Source organism: Rissa tridactyla, chromosome 9 (assembly GCF_028500815.1).
Source record: "Rissa tridactyla isolate bRisTri1 chromosome 9, bRisTri1.patW.cur.20221130, whole genome shotgun sequence".
NCBI lineage: Eukaryota > Metazoa > Chordata > Aves > Charadriiformes > Laridae > Rissa > Rissa tridactyla.
In genome coordinates this window covers 22,128,562-22,146,185 of record NC_071474.1, presented here as the reverse complement: position 1 = coordinate 22,146,185, position 17,624 = coordinate 22,128,562, and the positions used below count along the sequence as shown (strand labels likewise).

The window sequence follows — 17,624 nt, the reverse complement described above, 5'->3', positions numbered from 1 at the left end:
TCGGGGAGGGTGGTTTAGTGTATCAAGAGAGAAGTCCTGATGCCAAAGTACTAAGAAATCTGGCTGCACACAACATCTTTGCCTACGTTCTGCCAGCGAGCAAGGATTAGCTTGACAGAAGTAGGTCAAGGCAACACAAGGCTTGAGCTGGATGAGACCAACAAAACTGAGATTTACAGTTCTTATAACGATAGCTCTGCGCACTGCATGAGTCTGTTCCTCTCCCCCAGTCAGATGTGGGGATATCTACCAAACAAGGTATCACGTAGAGGAACTGTACATCCTTCTGTCACTTTGTGTGTAGATAGTTCGGATCAGACTGCTGAACCAGCAACGGGAGAAGACACAACTTTCCCTCCACTTACCCAGACGAGCTAAAGAGGAAGCCTGACATTAGATGCAGTGGCAGAAGGAACAGCAAAGGGCAGGAAGTATGCGGGTCGTAGAGCATACGATCAAGGACAGAAAGTGTGCTTACAACAGGCTACATCACTTCTCTTCTTCTGGCCCTGAGCTTACTCCTCAGTGAGCTGGCAAACAGATTCTCAGTTTCTTTTTGCCCCAAATATTGACTATCAGACTCTTTTGCTAAAAATTCCACGTTACCTAGTTCAAGCGTGTCATCTGAGTCCTTACCCTTCCATGATTTCTCTTCATGTGGGACACATAGGTTTCCCGATCGGGGATCCACTGTGAACATTCCTTGCAAGTCCAACCAGTTCTTCTCAGTCTGGACTTGGATTCAGGATTGTGTCCTTCCACCCGCATGTCCTTCCTCAGGAGAGGGGAGTGGGAAGTCCCGTTGGCTACCGACAGCTCCTTTGGTGGGTTATGAACCTGGTGCCTTGATGCCTTATCAGACTTCTGTCGGAAGTTTGAGAGCTCCTCAGGATTTTGGGGGACTCCATGAACACCCTGGGTAACAACAATAATGGAATCACATGTAAAATGTATGTGTCATTCACATTATACACCTTTATTTATAAAGAAGTAACATTTATTATTTAAATAAATGAATTAAGCTTCTGCCCCCCCAAAACAGTATGCTGGTGTCTTGCTCCTGCAGATCTTCCCACTTCCCCTTGAAGCCAGCTCTAGCGTTTTCCCCAGCACGAGATTTTCCCAAGAAACATGAAGCGTCTATTTACGTTTCCTGCATGACAACAGCAGCTCCTTGGTGCTGCCTGTTTAACATTGTGGATGAGCTCTGAGAACTCTGGTTAAACAGGGAAGATGTAATGGAAGAGAAATGTTAATTGTCCTTATTTCAAGAGCCTAAACTCTAAAAACACACTGCTTTGGTAAGCTCTGAATGAAATGTTTGCTGTTATCTTGGGGGCTCCAAAGGTGCTTCATCCTCGTTCAAGGGACAGGAAAAGACAACCTCTCATTTTCTCCAACCCTGCTTTCCTCAATTCCACGATGCCTATTGCTATTTACATTTACAGTGTTCAAAACTTTGCCCTTGGCAAATAAAAGCAAGCATAAAGCCAGAAACCAGCCTTATAAGGAATATGTCCCCAGGCTCTCTGGTTGTTCAATAGGCCAAAATCCAAAGTCCCCCCAAAAGTTATTTTAACAAAGAAAATTGAACATAAGGAAAATAATGCAGAAACGAAGAGCTGTGGGAAAGCAAAAGCAAATAAAATAGCAACATACCAAAGAAACCTCAAGAAACTCCCCTAGGAACAACAACAGTTCATCCACACAAAAGGGTAATTTAGAGGTTTAATTGTGCACAGTAATTAATAACGGGTAAAGTTTCAACACACAAAGGCCCCAGGCCTTTGGAAGTCTTTCTGTGGGTTAGACACCAAACAAACTTCAGAACGCGAGGTCTCATCTGAGCAGCCTGTGAGCTCGGAACCTGATCCCGCTGATGTCCACAGGAGCTCCCTCACGTAACGGCCGGGCAGCGACAGCTGCTCCGCCACACTGACAGTATTTAGGGTAATACACACGGGTCACCTTTCTCCCCATCTGGAAACATCAAAAGCGTTTTATGAGCAGATACACGAGTACCCATCACTCCATTCCTCCTGTTATTACACCACTGGAGGGGGAAAATAAAGGAGCACAGAAAAATGAAGTGACTTCTCTGCAGAATCAATAACAGGAACCAGACCTTCTAACTCCTACTCTTACGCTTTCACAACAGAAAGCCAGGAAAGATGAGAAGGCGCACGGTTTCTTTATTTTGCATGGAGAAGCAAATTACACGGCACCTCCTATAAACTCGGTATTGCAAAAAGGAGAGGGATGTGACAGGAGAGGAGACGGGTTAGTGCCATTACTACCCTGCCACAGCTAAAATGCTTCCTTCCTCTACCAACTCAAAGACCTGCTGATGGCCAATGTGGGATAATTACTGTAGGCGACTTAGAAACTAAAGTTATATTCATGTTTTAAGAAAAGGAGCAGCGCTGAAGAAACTTCCAGGGTGGAACGCAGCTGATATGCAGGGAATGTGTTCCACCGTAGTTCCCCAGGCCGCATAACCTGCAATCTTACAGTTAGCGGACTATAAGGTGGGAAAAAAACAGCACAGAGAGTGGGGCAGGGTGAAGATAGTGTAGCCAAACTCTGCGCAGGGAATGGGAACTTACAGTACTATGAACACTGATAAGCTGCATGGTTGTTACCCTGCGCCAACAGTTTCTTATTTTTTGTAAAAATCAAGTCCTTAGGTTGAACTTTGCTCATTATAATGTCATTGTAATACCAAAACACTCCTCCATCCTCAAAGCTACCTGCCTCCAAGGTGCGCTCGCCCCTCCCTTAGTCTGCGCTTGGAATTTCCGCTAGCCTATACCTTTAAACGCAAAGGAGGAGATTTTACACTAATTGTAAGGAAGGTATGTATGACTAGAGTCACTCAAGCTCCACCTGAAAGGTAAAAAATAGTACAAAATGGCTTAAGAATGGAGAGCTGTTAGGGAAGATACCATCACAGACAAGTCAGGAAGACACCATCACAAACCATGGCTGACTTGTGGGATCGGTCAACGGGCTGAGCCTCTCTTCCCCGCCGTGGGGACGCCTTTTGGGTGAGATCCCAACACTCAGCTGTACCCAGTGCTTCCTCAGGAAACTTAGAAATCTCTGTATAGAGTTCTTTCATGCTACTATGTTACTCAAGTTGTTTCATGCTGCTGTATTAGGGGCACCTGCCTTGCTGACAGGGTACTATCACCGGCAATCCAAAAGAATCTGCAATTCTGTTGCCTCAATAACCTGCGCTATTCATTCATCTAGCCGTGAGAGTTCTCATTGAATGCGATCAAACTCCTCAAATCTGGCCATGCTAGGTCATTGAACGCGACTAGACTGAGAGAGCATCGCGCTATTGTGCGTCTGTAATCATGGTAGTTCAATACATTGAACGCGACTGGACCTATATAGCGCCAAGTTGGGCATCACTCGGAACCTAAGCCCAGCCACCCCCAGCCCCTCTGATCCCTGAGGACAAGCTGGAACGCAAAGGGGTTTATTTTCTGCCAAATTCCTTTACCCTTTAACACAACAGCCAAATACAGCCCATGGTTAAAAGGCAGAAGTTCTGTAGTAGGGATGTCGGGGCGCTGGCGCACAAACTGCTCCAGGCAGGTCCCTGGGGTTTGCGAAGGAGCCGAAAGTTGTGTACCTTGGCTCAAGCTCTGCTTTTAGCATGGGGCCGAATGCCTCTGTGAAGGACCCAGCCTTAATCTCAACTCTATTTCGTTAGCTATAATGCAGGAAGATTAGCAATCATCAACTTCACAGGAGGGCTTCAAATTTTAATTCATTACTGCATGCAAAGCATTTCCAGATTTGCAAGTTAAAGGCACAGGGGAAGAGAGCAAAGAAGTCATTTTGAATGGGTTTTGCTTTTAGGAGTGAGCTGACGAATCTTCTTGCTTTTTAAGTGTAAATATAAACAAAATAAAGTCACTGATTGAAAAAATTATGACACTTTTTTTTTTTTCTAATCAAAGGGAAATAAGACTTCGCAAGCTCTTTCTTCAGAACACCATCAAGAAATGTTCTGAGAGGATTTCCACAGCAGTGTTGTTAGACACCGTACATAGAAACACACTGACTAAGACAACAGGAAAATGCCATGCTCACACGCTCACGGCATAATCAGATCCGCAAGTCCTCACACGCATCCCGCTAGAAACCACCACCAAAAGGACAATAACCAGCTTTTCATATGTATAACAGAGCGATGAATGGTAGTGAGATGATTGCAGCACTTAGTGCAATGTGAGCCGTTACTGAAGGAGGGCAGGTTCGAAGCACTCTCCGGACCACCATTTCCACCGAGTTTTGGGGTTGCGTGCAACTATCCATTTCAGACCACCTTCTGGAGCAGTCAGAGTGGTGCCAGCGGGGGCGCACACAAGGTGGGGGGGTCCCACCTCCTGAAGGCTGGTACCTTCAGGGCAGTCACTTCTGCCTCTGCACTCTGGTGCGGCTCTGCAGGCGAGCGGAGCGGCCAGGGAAGCGGGGCGTTAAACGCCACGCAGCCTCTCTCTGCCACAGCTCAAAAGGCCAAAGCCCTCCAGGTGACCACCCAAAAGAAGGAGATTCAGCTTTCATTATACAAATTGAGTAACACTGTGGGCAGAGAATACTTCTCCCTGTCTCCCAACCAAAGATAAAGCTCATGCCCTGGTTTAATCACTTCCTTGGGTTTAATATAGAACAGTTGAAAATCAAAAATATTTACCCACAGAAAACAAGCCTTTGTTGTAAGGTAAAATTATATATAGATGAGAGTAACTGCCTGCATTATTACAAATTAACACAAAACTCTCATGGGATAATCAGATCTGCAAGTCCTCACACGCATCCCGCTAGAAACTGCCACCAAAAAGGATGATAACTGCCTCTTCATATGTATAACAGAGCGCTGATGCTGCCAGATAATACTGTAAATCATTGTACTCTACTTTTCTGCTACTGCGTTGCTCAAGAACCTTCCACTTCTTCAACCAATTTCCTCACGCAGTTGACGTAAACTCTCTGTGAACTCGAAATATAGGACCTCGTGTCAGTAAGCGGCAGGAGCTACCTACCTTAACGTGCTGCATTAACTGCTGCTTCTGCATATACACCAGCTGACACTGCGGGCACTTAAACACTCCCACTAACAACTTGTTGGTGTTCTGCTGGAAGTGCTCTTGGAGCAGCTTCTTCTTATTGAAGACAGTCTCGCAAGAGCATTTGTAGATCACCCTGGAACAATTAAAAAAAAGTAAACTCAGTCTCTTTTCATTAGTTATCTTAAGAAGACAGTGGAAAAAGTTACCTCAGCAACTGCAGAAGGGGACGGGCTCCTGGGGAAGGCTGTGCTCTCAATGTATTGTCAACACACACCCACGTGGACAACTGAACCATTAACTCAACTGGGAAGAACAACAAAATGCCTCAGGCACATACCACAGCTTTCTAAAAATAAGTTTACTTCTGTACATATGCATAACTACCTACGTGTGTGTGTGTGCGTGTGTGTCGGTAAGTGCAGACAGATGGGAGCAAACTCACAGTGTACCAGCTACACGTGACTTTCGGTCCCACCTTTCCATAGTTCCTCCCTTAAAGCACACATGTTCGGCAGTAGCTCAAGGCTCGGAGAAGAAAGCTACCAAGTGGAAAATCCAGGTTTCTCTCTAGTGATTCTGGGGGGCAATGCTGCATGGCGCAACTCTCCTCCTCCTTTCGAGTGCCAGATGCAGCAGTTGCCCTGGAGCCATCTACCAAGAGGTGCCACTGTGGGTCCTGCTGGACAAAGGGGTGACCATTAAGAATCTTTTATGGATGTTCAGGTCTTCCCTGCCCAAACTCTTCTCCTCCTACCCAGGAGACCACGTTCATTCCAAGGAGAGCACGCTGTGGCTAGGAACGGACGCCCGCTGGCAGACAAAACAACAAATCTTCTCATGTGAGGACAGAAACCAAAACCAGAAAACAAATGGCAGGGAAAGCGGGAATCCTGGAGCTACCCATCAAAGAAGAAAAGATAAACCCAAACCACTTACTGAGTAGTCTTGTGAGGCTCTGCGGGGTGCTGGCTGGTCATGTGAGCCGTGGTGCTGTCGGCCGACTTGAAGGCCATCGGGCAAAAAGAACACTTGTGGAAGACTTCGCAGTGTTTCTCGTGGATGTGCACTTTCAGCATGGCGAGGGTCATGAAGACAACTCCACAATGGATGCACCTGGGGGATGCACCAAGAAAGAGCCGAGTTACAGCCACAGTGTTGCTCCCAACACACACACAAAGTGGAGCAGGTGGAGGCAAGCACCAGCCTACGGTGAGTCCTCCTTTAGTCTCTTGAATAGCAACGTGGAGGAGCCAAGGAGGGATATGATGCAGAAACTCACAAGCTGGGCAGACCTCCCAACTAGATGTTAGCGACAAGCAAACAAGATCTATAAAAGAAGCCTTCAAAGACTAAAACAACCCAGAAAGAATAAAGGTGGTTCAGCAAAATGCCAGCCCTGTATCTGTGAAAGCCAATTCCGCCATAGGTGCCAGTGAAGAACTAAAGTAAAAGCATCTGATGGGATCTCCAGGTAGCAATAAGCAGCTGAAATACCAGTTAAGTCCCCAGTACAAAATAAAGAGAAAAACAATATTCAGCTAGGAAATCTTCAGTAACCCTGTACAATTGCTTCTCATACTCCCCACCACGCACTAGAAAATAATGACTGCAACAGCAAAGATACTGAAAACAGCAACAGAAGCACCCAAGGAACTGATTACACTCATTAAAATCATTAAGACACAGGTGTTGCCTGGAAAGTGCTTGTCTGGGAGCTGGGGGAAAGCTCCGGGAAGAGAGAGAGGAAGAACCGGGGGTTACACATGGAGCCAAAGGATTCTTCTCAGCAACTGAACGCAGACTCAGGGCAGGAGGAGAGCCAGGGTCTCCCCAGCGGTCCCAGTCTGCTCTCCTTCCAGTGCACACCTGCGACAGGCCTTGCCCAGGGCTCCCCCAGGATGGCAACAACCAGCAGCCTTACTGTAGTCACCTTTAATGACCCTCCCAAGCCCCCGCCACCTGCCGTGCTCCGAGAGGAGCCACACACCGACGCTACCAGGGCAGGTGAGGATGCAGACACCTGCACTCGCCCGCCTCAGCCACACCAGCCGTGGGGTTCTGCCATCCCCGCAGGAGCACCCACGCCGATCTGGGACCAGAAGAGCCCCTCCTAAGAAGATTCAATCAAAATGACTAATGGCAGATCTCCACTGCAGCCAGCGCTGCATGTATGGACCGTTACAGAGTGGGAGCTCAGCTGGGCAAACCGGGGGGTCAACGCTTGTGTCAGCAGGATGCAAGAGACACAGAAGGGATAACTTCCTCCGGTGAGCCTGGAGTTAAGCCGCCTTAAAAATATCTTTTTCCTTCTTTCTGAGGCCTGCCGTTTGCCCGCAGCGCTAGTAGGGTTTGTGTTACGGACGCTGCCACCGCAGATGGACCCCAGCTATCGAGCAACTGGAAGAGCTCCAAGCCCCTATCAAAAACAAACAATCCACTAGATTATCCTTCCCTCCAAACAAGCCTCCCGACAGCGGTTAGGAAGCAAGCCCGCGCTTTGAAGTTACACTTCAAAAGATTGTTAGGCAGAAGCCAGCCTGAAGGAGACAAACCCTCTCTCCCCAAAATACACACAGAAATGCTGTTTTCTGAAATTTAGAGAGGTGAAGCGGTGACAACAGCTGGTGGCATCTTTGGGGAAGCATGAAAACATTCTGCTCGGGTAGCTCTGCCTTCAAGCCTCATCCTCCTTCAGGTGAGATGGGAAGAGAGAGACTTTCTAGTATAGTAACACCAGGTACCATGTTGTTATGGAAAAATAAATTCCCCAAGTATAAATGGAAGAACAAACGTTAATCCTGACAGTAAGGTCTGGCTGGTACATCCAGGAATATCTGATGGGCTTCTTCCACAAACACTCGCGCTAATGAGAGATGGTTCTGCATTATGTTTGGTTTCGGTAAGTACTTCATACAGAATTAGGGATGAAATAAGCACTAACTCAGGGTCAAACGATCACAAGTTAATTTAATTTACAGTAAATGGAAGTTTAAACAACAGCCACTTTGTAATCAAGAATCCCAGTGCCAGAAGGACCAAGTTTGATAAAGTAAACTAATTAGCAGAACAAAGTGGATGGAGGATGTCAGAGGCTTGCCGTGTAATTTCTGCAAATTGCAAATTCTGCTATCATCTCCCCAGCACGGGGGAATAATTTGCAAGAGAAGACTCTCAGATAGCCTCAGGGCAAGGAGGGGTGGCGTAAAAGTCTTGGAAAGCACCCTGTGAGAGAAGATAAAGCTCCAAGATGTTGTCTTAACCCTCTGAACATTCCCTTTGCCTCACTCTCCAGATGGCACCGAGCAGGAAAACGGGTCCCACATCAGCAGGGACAGCTGGAACGTGCTTGGAAAAGGTGGGGAGGTGACACTCAGAGCCAAGCGGAAAGGAGCACTTAGGACTGGCTGGCTGATTCCAATTTTAGACTACAGGAGACCTTCCTCATTTTCAGTGTAATCACTAGCCAAGACTGAAACCCAAATAAACCAATCTTACTCAAAACTCGGTTGAATGCGTCGGGATATTAGCGGAAAAGGAGACAGAATAAGGACTGATCACAAAAGCAAAACCAAACTTCTGCATCAGAAATTCTAGAAAAACAGGGATATAGTAAGAAGCAGCAAAAGTCGAGCTGATCTCAGGAAGGATTTAAAAAAACTCCTCGGCTTTTCATCTGCGAGTAATAAAAGTGAAAGGAAAGAAGTAAAGTCGCTACGTGACCACAGGGCAGATGCCACGGATTATCTGGATAGGGCTCTGCAACAAAAACTTATTTCTTTTGTTTTCAACGAGACAATGACATGAACCCCGCTGCAGAGACAGGCTGGATAACAAGGATGGCACAGCCAGAAGTTCACCTGTCTGGTGGACTCAGTTTTCACATATGAGCTCGAGCAGATGAGAATTAGAGGAGAATTTCAAGAAATTTAGCTTCTAGAGAAGCTGGGTAAAGCTAAAAAATCCCTAAGTATCCTTCCTGAGCTCTGTCTTCGTTTAGATATTCATTAATGTCCCTGGCACAGAAAGCAGGTATTTGCTGACGACATCTGTAGACTGATGGAAGCTCTCATTGCTGACAAGGATTAAGGCATCATAAAGATATTACTGTAATACATCTGGAATGAATAATGTTTTTTTAAAAATGTCAGGTCATACACTTAAGAGTGAGGACCCAGCTCTGCCGCACACTGTGAGCCCATCCATTGGAAACAGAGGAGACAGGACTTGCGCTGGATCACCGCTAAAAGGCTGAGCTTCCTCTGTAACGCGGCTCCGGCCAGCGTAACCCCGTGACACGTTATCGATGGAGGCATCGACGGGATGGGGATGCTGCACAAGCAGCTCCGCGCGATGAAACTGCGCCTGCGCTTGGGATTCTCAGGTGCCAGCGAAGTCCAAAGAACTGCACCAAACCCGTGGCTAGTTTTACACCATCTACTCCATCCCCATTTTTCCATCTCAGGGATAAGTGGGTTTTTTCCTCCCAGCTTTCCTCCTTCTCTCAGATTAACTCATTTTCAATCAGCCCAACTACCACAGCCATTTAATATGCAATCGAATTAATTCTTTGTTGTGGGCTCTGCCCCTCAAATCAGATCCCACATAAAAAAGCCTTATCTGAATATAATTAAATTCAGAATTGGTTTGTTATGTGTCTCTTGTCTTCACGGTTGAAAGACAAAGCCCTTGAAAACCTAAGTGTGATCTCAGAACAGTGAGGCTTTCTCAATTTGCAGACATCTTAAAAGAACAGCTCCAAGGGCAGAAATTGCTCTATTAATTTTAAATTTCAAAGTATTTAATGGCAATTGGAGAAAACCCAGAACTTTAAGGAATCTTAAAAGCTGACCTAGTCCCCCGCTCATCTCCCAAGCAAATCATCTGCGTCTTAAGCTCTGTGCTGCAGCTGAGGTGATGTAAACACGCCAAGGAGGAAAGGCTTGTAGGGAAAAGTAATGTCTTTAATTAAAGCACTCAATTTGGTTGGAGAAAAGACAACGTACGCACATACACACCACCGTATCCAAAACCTTGGGAGCCTTCCTCCATCTGTCTCAGTTCATGAGAAGTGTTTGGAGAGTTGTAGGGGCGTGCAAGAAAATAATCTATGCCCTTCTGTGAAGGCACACATCCCTCAGTCCATTATAACCGACATAAATATAAGTTCAAACCTTAAAGAGATCTGGAAGATTAAGATCTGCAATCTTTTTGCCGTAAATATCAATCCTGAGATGCCCGTCTGCAACTTGCAGTCAACACAAGCATCTTTTTGGCTCAAAGATGCATAAAAATAATTTCTGCTCGCAGAAACCTCCTCTTAAATCCATTCAGTAACTCCCCATTTCAAATGTGTTTTGTCATGCAGAAAACCACGCCAGGCCCAGGCTACATCCTCTTTCGTTTCTGCTGTAAGGAAGACACGTTTCCAACGATCTGAATCCAAGTTTCCCCTTCCCTCTCGCCATCTCAGCTCGGACCCTCTGGAGCTGCACAAACCTGAATCCGACTTTGCGGGAGTAATGCAGGCAGTTCTCCTTGACGTGCGTTTGGAAATAGGCCGAGCGGCAGACGGCTCCGCACTCCGGGCAGCAGTACGGAGACTTGTGAGCGTGGATCCTCTGGTGAGCGCAGTAACTGCACTGGTTGGGCAGCATCATCTGGCACACCTGGCACGTCTGGCAGAAGAAAGGTTACAACAGTTAGTTATTCTCTATTTGCCTTTTCCCCCCGCTAATTCACCCTAGAAAACTTCCATGTTTCGAGGAAGCTCCAGCACATTCCTCTAGTATTAGCATGAGCTCTACGAGCCTCCTTACCATCTTTTCCCACAACTGCCCTAACGACTTCCACAACTACCCATTCCCCATGACAGTATCCATTCTTAAACCACGTCCTCTGTGGTTTATTTCCTTGTTTTCCCCTAAAAAAGGAAAACAAAATCTTTCTCCTCTTAGCTCTGAAGATGTTCTGCTTGGTCACTGCTTTTATTTCAATATTAAGGCACCTGAGAAGGAAAGCACTTTCCTCAACAAGCCTCCACCCTGCACCAAGATCACCCCAAAAATGCAGGAAAACTCCATTACGCTCTGACTGGAAACCCTTACTGCTGAAGGCAGTGCAGCCCTGACCCGGAGCAGCCTGCCCCACCAAACCCACACTCCTCTCTCTTGCAAAACTTCTTTGGACCACACGAAATCCAAACTTTCAAAGCCCACAAACCACGTGTGCTGACACCCTTATAGAAACTTCTTGATAACTAGAAATGGTGCAAAGACTCTTTCTCTTCCTATTTCTGCACCCTTTACGAAATCCAATTTTTTTCCCCTCCCCTGAGAAGAGCCACACTTACTACCGACACCGCTTTGCAGGAGCAGCGTCATTTACTCGGTATGTGAAGTTTTTTATGCGGATGTATGGTCCCAGTTTGAACAGCTGTCAAACCTCTGCTCCCCTTCACAGGTGTCTCGACTCGTCGGCATTCCTCCGGAGCCCAGGAGGACCCATCCTCCGCAGGATGCACGTTACCTAGCGCCTAAGCAGGAGCAGAGCTGGAGTAGACACTAGCCCTCCAGCCCTGAGCCCTCTAGGAGCTGAAACTCTTCTGTCGTTAATAAACCCATGCAAAATTACTCCTCTGCTCCTAACTAGCTTAAGAATAAACTAGCAAGCAATTAATTATGGATTGTCAAATCAGGTAATTTAACTACATCATTTATTCCGCTACAGTTAAAGGAGGTCAGGGGGCTCAATAGATCAGACACGGTGAGAAGTTGTACCGGAGGGTACGCCTACATGGTCAAACACAGCTTTTAACAGAGCGCGTGCCCACACAGATGGACCAAAGTCCTGCAGACCTCAGTGCTGGCAACCAGGGTAGAAACCAGGGACAGAAGCCCCTAAATCTGACAAAAAAAATAAAATAAAATCAAGGGCCAACTTCATTTTCTATACTCTTGCTGTTTCATGCAGCATCTCTGTGATGCTCCACTCCGTAACATCCATCAAGGAACTGTCAAAGCCACTGCAGGTAATAGAAAACATCATTTATAGTAAAATGCAAAGCTATGACAAATCTGAAAAGGTTTGGGGTAGGGGGGAATGAAAAATTAGGCTCTTGAAGGAGGAAACTGCAAAAATTGCCAAACACATCAAAAGCCTCAGACACATGATTTGAGACGCGTTGCAACTCTAAATTTAGAGGAGAAAAGGTTTCCCCAGGGAAGAGAGAAATGGGTGGAAGAGACTGTATTGTAGGAGTCACGCGTGCATCCAAATGCAATTCATACAAACTCAAGAGTATTTCAGCTCTTCCCCAAATGCTGGAGAAGCCCCCCTAATTTCAGCAAAGAACAGCAGCGCTACTGAGCCATGAAATGTAAATGGGAATGGGAAAATGAGAAATAGGAATGCTCCCTCTGCAAGGAACTGAGCAGGACTGTAAGTTCTCCAAAGCATTGACAAATCTTCAAATAAGAGCTACAAGAAGAAATTAATGTGCAGGGCAGTTTTATTGTCTTTTATGGCATTTTTTTCTAACCAGGTTTTAATATGCAGTGGTAAATTTAACTTTTTTGGCGGTGTTAAAACAGGACTCCTGAGTGTTTAAAGCAGACTCAGCACAACCACAAGCTGAAAGCACCTTTGCCCTTGCAGCCTAGTGAGAAACATTTTTCTCCCCGGATCCTGCCTTGTCAAAGCTGATTTAGTTTCGATTCTAAGGCAGCAAAGAGACAGTCTGGGGCTCACCTCTTCCTCCCACTGCCCCCAAAGGCCCCCTGGCAACCAGCACACGTTAAAAACCTGAATTTTTACTGCTGTGTGTGCTTGGGCTGGAGCTAAGATAACGCCCAAATTGCCCGATATTTCATGGGTTCCATGCCCAGCTGCCTGGGGATGCGCAGGCTACGGCAGAGGAGCAGTGAGCTCCCCCCACCTCCCTCGTTACTCAGCGAGGATCAAAAATATGCTAACGCAGGGCAAAAGAAGTTTAGGGGAAGGCTAACAAGAGGCATCAAAACTAGCGGTTATCTTCTTCAGGCTCCACAGGAGCAGGAAGCCTGCCAGTGAGTGCGTACGCACGATATGGGAATGAAAAGCAAGACTCGGCGAGGATAAGGCTAAATGAATTTATTGCATCTGCAGACGCCGGGGAAGAAGCTGGAAGGATTCCCACAGCTGACACCATGGTCTGCAGGGGGGGGACAAAAAAAACCAGCCCAAGTCTTCGAGTTCAGATCGTCTCGTGGAAGAGACAAGAAGTTAGGGAGTAAACAGACAAAATGAAGAACGATGAGTCACAAGGACAAATTAGTAAGAACAAGGCAAACCATCGTCTTTAAGCAGCGTTACTTCTGTACTCGGGAAAAGTCAAGGCAGCTTCTCCCTTCCTGCTTTTCAAACCCATCTGAGCTCTCCAGAGGAGCCAACAACGACGTGGGTAAGGAGGAGACCACCTGCAGATGCCACCTGGACTTCCAAAATAGTTTTGCAACACCCTTCACTAAAGGATTTTAAGGAAGCTAAGCTGCCGCAGCATAAGAAAGGAAGGTATGGATACCTTTGCGTGGATAAATGAGTGGTTAGAAGAAAGGAATAAACAGTCAGTTCTTTGACAGAGGAAGGTCCCCAGGAAGTTCTGCTAGGATTTGGGCTCTTCAAAATAGTCTCAAAGAAAAGGAAGTGAGCAGTGAATCGACACAGATTGATGATCCTAACCCAGTAACTCAGCATCTTACAGATAAGGGCTGACCACACGGAACTGCAAGACGACCACACAGGACCAAGCCACCAGTAATAAAATGGCAGGTTATATTTTTCCATTGAATCGACCAAGGAATACAGCAGAGCTCAAAAATGTTGAGCAGAGGGGGCCGGGGTGGGGGTGGAAATTATAACCGGCATCTTTATGCTCCCGCTCATCCTTTCCTTAACACCCAGAGAAGATGCAAGGCCAGAAATCCTGCCCAGGGGTATTACAGGAGGCACCGCTCGTCCATTTTCCACCCGGAGCTGCTGTATTTGTCAGGAGCAAAGGGGCAGCCCCACGTGGGCTCCTTCAGCTTGGAGACGGAGTGGCTTCTTCTTTTGCAACTCTTCTGCTTCGTATGAGGAATTGTAACTTGGTTCCAGATGTCACATTTTTATCTCTCTCCTAGTTTTCCATGACTTTTCAAAGAAGTCTGGCAGCAATTTGAGACGTTCATTAGTCAGTTATTTCTAAAGCATGTTACCAGGATATGATTTTGAGTTGTGTAATGTCTGTGTTTTTCATATACTCCCATAACCTACACTTCAATCTAGAGTTATTTATTACAAGTTTTCTTTAATTCCAGCTTGCCTGCCACATTTCATTTGGGCTTTTCTTCCAGAAGTCACATTCACGCACACAAAAATGCTCAGAAGCTCAGCCGCTTCAGAATACTTGATTTTATCCCCATTTTTACTTATTAGCTTCTTCAGAAGGGGGGGGAAAAAAAATTTAAAATACTCACTGAAGTAGAGTGAAGGCTGAAAAAACATACCGCTTCAAAAAAGTTCGTCTATTAAACCCAAGCCTGTGGCCACAGAGGTGTTTGAAAATCAAGAAATTTATAGTTAACACGCAGTTTTGCTCTGGAAAGGGTCGGCGTAGAGGCGGCACCGTTAAACCTTTCTGCTTCATTGCAAGGGTTACCTACACAACTCGGCCTCAAATTTGATCCATTCACAAGCGTGTTTTCTTCCAGCTGCCGGCGGTGCAAAGCACCTGGGATCAGAGTCAGAGCGAGCTCCCGCCTTCTCGCATGCAGCCCTTGCCCCAAAACTCCTCACCCAGGCAAAGCCAGCGAGCAGTGAGGGCAGGATCCCCAGCAACGCACCACTGAAAGACAAACTCGGGGCACAAAACTCTTCGCTTTCCCTTCCTCCCGATGCGCAAGCGGAAAGGGAACTGGCTTCAGCATGAGCAAAGAAACTTCACATTGGTTTTAGAGTCTCTTTGTCGTTATAGAGCGTTCAGTGACGTTGATGAAGTTCACATCTACTGAGGAGATTCCCCCCAGACTACGAGGGTCCTCCTTGATACGATCATCATGTAGCTTCTGCTAAAAACATGGGGCTGCACCGACCCTAAGGCATGGGATCAGGGCTATGAAAGAGGAAAAGATTCATAAGCCTAACGACCTCTAAATTAAACAAAAAATAAATTACTAAGGACTCAGAGTGAAACAGTTAGAGGGGAACAGAAATCATATTTTCAGAATGCAAATGTTTTAAAGAGCGCTTGTCTTTTACATATTCAAACCAAAAATTTCCCCTCCAGTGGTGCCCCAAAGCCCCACTTCTTCCCAAATCCAGCCTTTTGCGAGCTGTAATTTTTCTGCTTTAGGCAGAGCCACAGGGGCGGCTGATACTTCTGCAGCCAACGGATGGCAGGCAGTTAGAGATTAGCAGGATGCTTTTGCTCTTAAAAAAAAAAAAATTAGTGGCGAATTACTACTTAAAGTTAACCTTTAACTTCACATCAGCTTTCACTTGCTGCCTCCCTGGGATAAATGCCAGCGACCTGCACCCTTCCGCGTGGTGCTCCAGCTGCAGCGGCGTGATGTGCTGGCTGCGGCAGCTCTGCTGGTCTCAACACCTTCACCTCCGCAGCCCTCTGCGCCCCTTCCCCGCCTCCGCCACCGTCCCCGGGGACACACCGCCGCCAACATCCAGACGCCTGGAGGATTGTCTTTGACTTGGTTTGTTTCAAACATCCAGGTTAGAATGCTGCTCCACAAAATTTTACCAGTGCGAGGAGAAGCGGCGAGCAGAGAATTTCTTTTGCCGTCATTGCAATAACTAAACTCTACTGCTCCCCAGCCTCTCTGCAAATGAATAGGCACCGTTGCATTAGCATGTTCAGTTTACAGATGAGAAAAAACCCTACACCAGAAACTCAAGATTATTGATTTGAAGAAGAAAAATCTAGAACCTAACGGATACCCTAAAAACAGTGTGTTCAAGTTTCAGTGACAGAATAGGTGCCAAGTCCAGTCCTAACGTAGAAGTTTTACCTTACACTGCCATACTCAAGCCCAGCAAAGGTATTTTTACTTCCTTGGTTCTAGTTGCCTATTTTAAGATGTTCAATAAACACAAAATACATTTTTGCATACAGGGAAAACTCTCTGGTTAAAGTGTCAGTGCAGACCCAGAAACTTGACAGTTTTAGGAAAAAAAATGGAATTGCAATGGAAAAAAACACTAGCATCACAGATCTCAGACAATGTTGCATCAAGTAAGCTTAATTCTGAATTTTCTCTGTCTGTACCTCTTCTCTCATTATGATCTCAGCTGTAATTTCAAGAATTTCAGTTTCCATATATTTTCATCTGACCCACTGTATTGGCTTTACGTGGCAAGGTTTTGGTAGTGGGGGTCTTCAGGGGTGGCCTCTGGGAGAAGACACCAGAAGCTGTCCCCATGTCAGACAGAGCCAGCTCCAAGATGCCTCTGACATCCTCCACCAGATTCAATTTCAGGTAGTCTTTTTCTTTCCTACATCATCCCTGCGTACTCGGATAGTGCCTCCATATTCCTCCCAGGTTACTTGTCCCTGTTTCCACCTTCTGCACACTCCCTTTTAAGTTTGAGATTTGCCAAGAGCTCCTTGTCCATCCATGTAGGCATCATGGCATTTTTGTATGACTTGCTGTTTGTTGGGATGGACTGCTCTTGAGCCTGAAGGAGGGGGTCCTTTAGCATCAACCTTCTTTCTTGGACTTCTCTTCCCTTCAGGGCCTTATCCCATGGCACTGCTTCAAGCAGATCCCTAAAGAGGCCAAAGTCCACTCTCCTGAAGTCCAGGGTTGTGATCTTGATTATTGTCCTCAGGACCCTGAACTCCACCACCTCGTGGTCACTGCAGCCAAGGCTGCCTTTGACCTTCACATCCCTAAAAGCTCTTCCTTGTTGGTGAATATGAGGTCCGGCAGAGCACCTCTCCTTGTTGGCTCCCCTATCACATGGGCCAGGAATTTGTTATCAATGCTGTCCAGGAACCTTCTGGACTGTTTATGCCCTGCTGGGTTGTCCTACCAGCACATATCACGGTGGCTGAAGTTCCCTGTGAGGACCAAGGTCTGTGAACATGAGGCTGCTTCCAGCTGTCTGTAGGCAGCCTCATCCACTTGTTCCTCCTGGTCAGGTGGCCTATAGCAGACACCCACTACAACGTCACCCACACTGGTCTGCTCTTTAATCCCCACCCATAGGTGGCTGCTCACCCATCCCCAGGCAGAGCTCCAGGCATCCAGCTGCTGCCTCACATCAAGGACAACTCCCCCTCCTTGTCTTCCTGGCCTGTCCTTCCTAAGGAGCCTGTGGACACACATCACAACACCTCAGGCACGTGAGCCGTCCCACCACCTCTCTGTGATGCCAACAAGATCAGAGCCCTGCAACTGCACATAAATCTCCAGTTCCTTGTGTTTATTCCCATGCCACGTGCACTAGCATCAGACACTTCAGAGGGCCACCTCCTCCTCGCACCCTTTCCCCACACCAGGAGGATTG

General features: G+C 46.7%; 1 protein-coding gene across 3 annotated transcripts in view; it reads right to left on the bottom strand.

Moving 5' to 3' along the window:
• Positions 1-17,624, bottom strand: part of ZNF592 (zinc finger protein 592) — a 38,722-nt gene that overhangs the window by 7,280 nt on the left and 13,818 nt on the right. For all 3 annotated transcript variants that reach the window (XM_054215587.1, XM_054215586.1, XM_054215589.1), the window contains 4 exons: positions 10,584-10,762; positions 6,024-6,200; positions 5,061-5,220; positions 637-915 (listed from right to left, as the gene is read on the bottom strand). In XM_054215587.1, the coding sequence (XP_054071562.1) occupies positions 637-915; positions 5,061-5,220; positions 6,024-6,200; positions 10,584-10,762 (795 nt within the window). The remainder of the gene's footprint in view (positions 1-636; positions 916-5,060; positions 5,221-6,023; positions 6,201-10,583; positions 10,763-17,624) is intronic.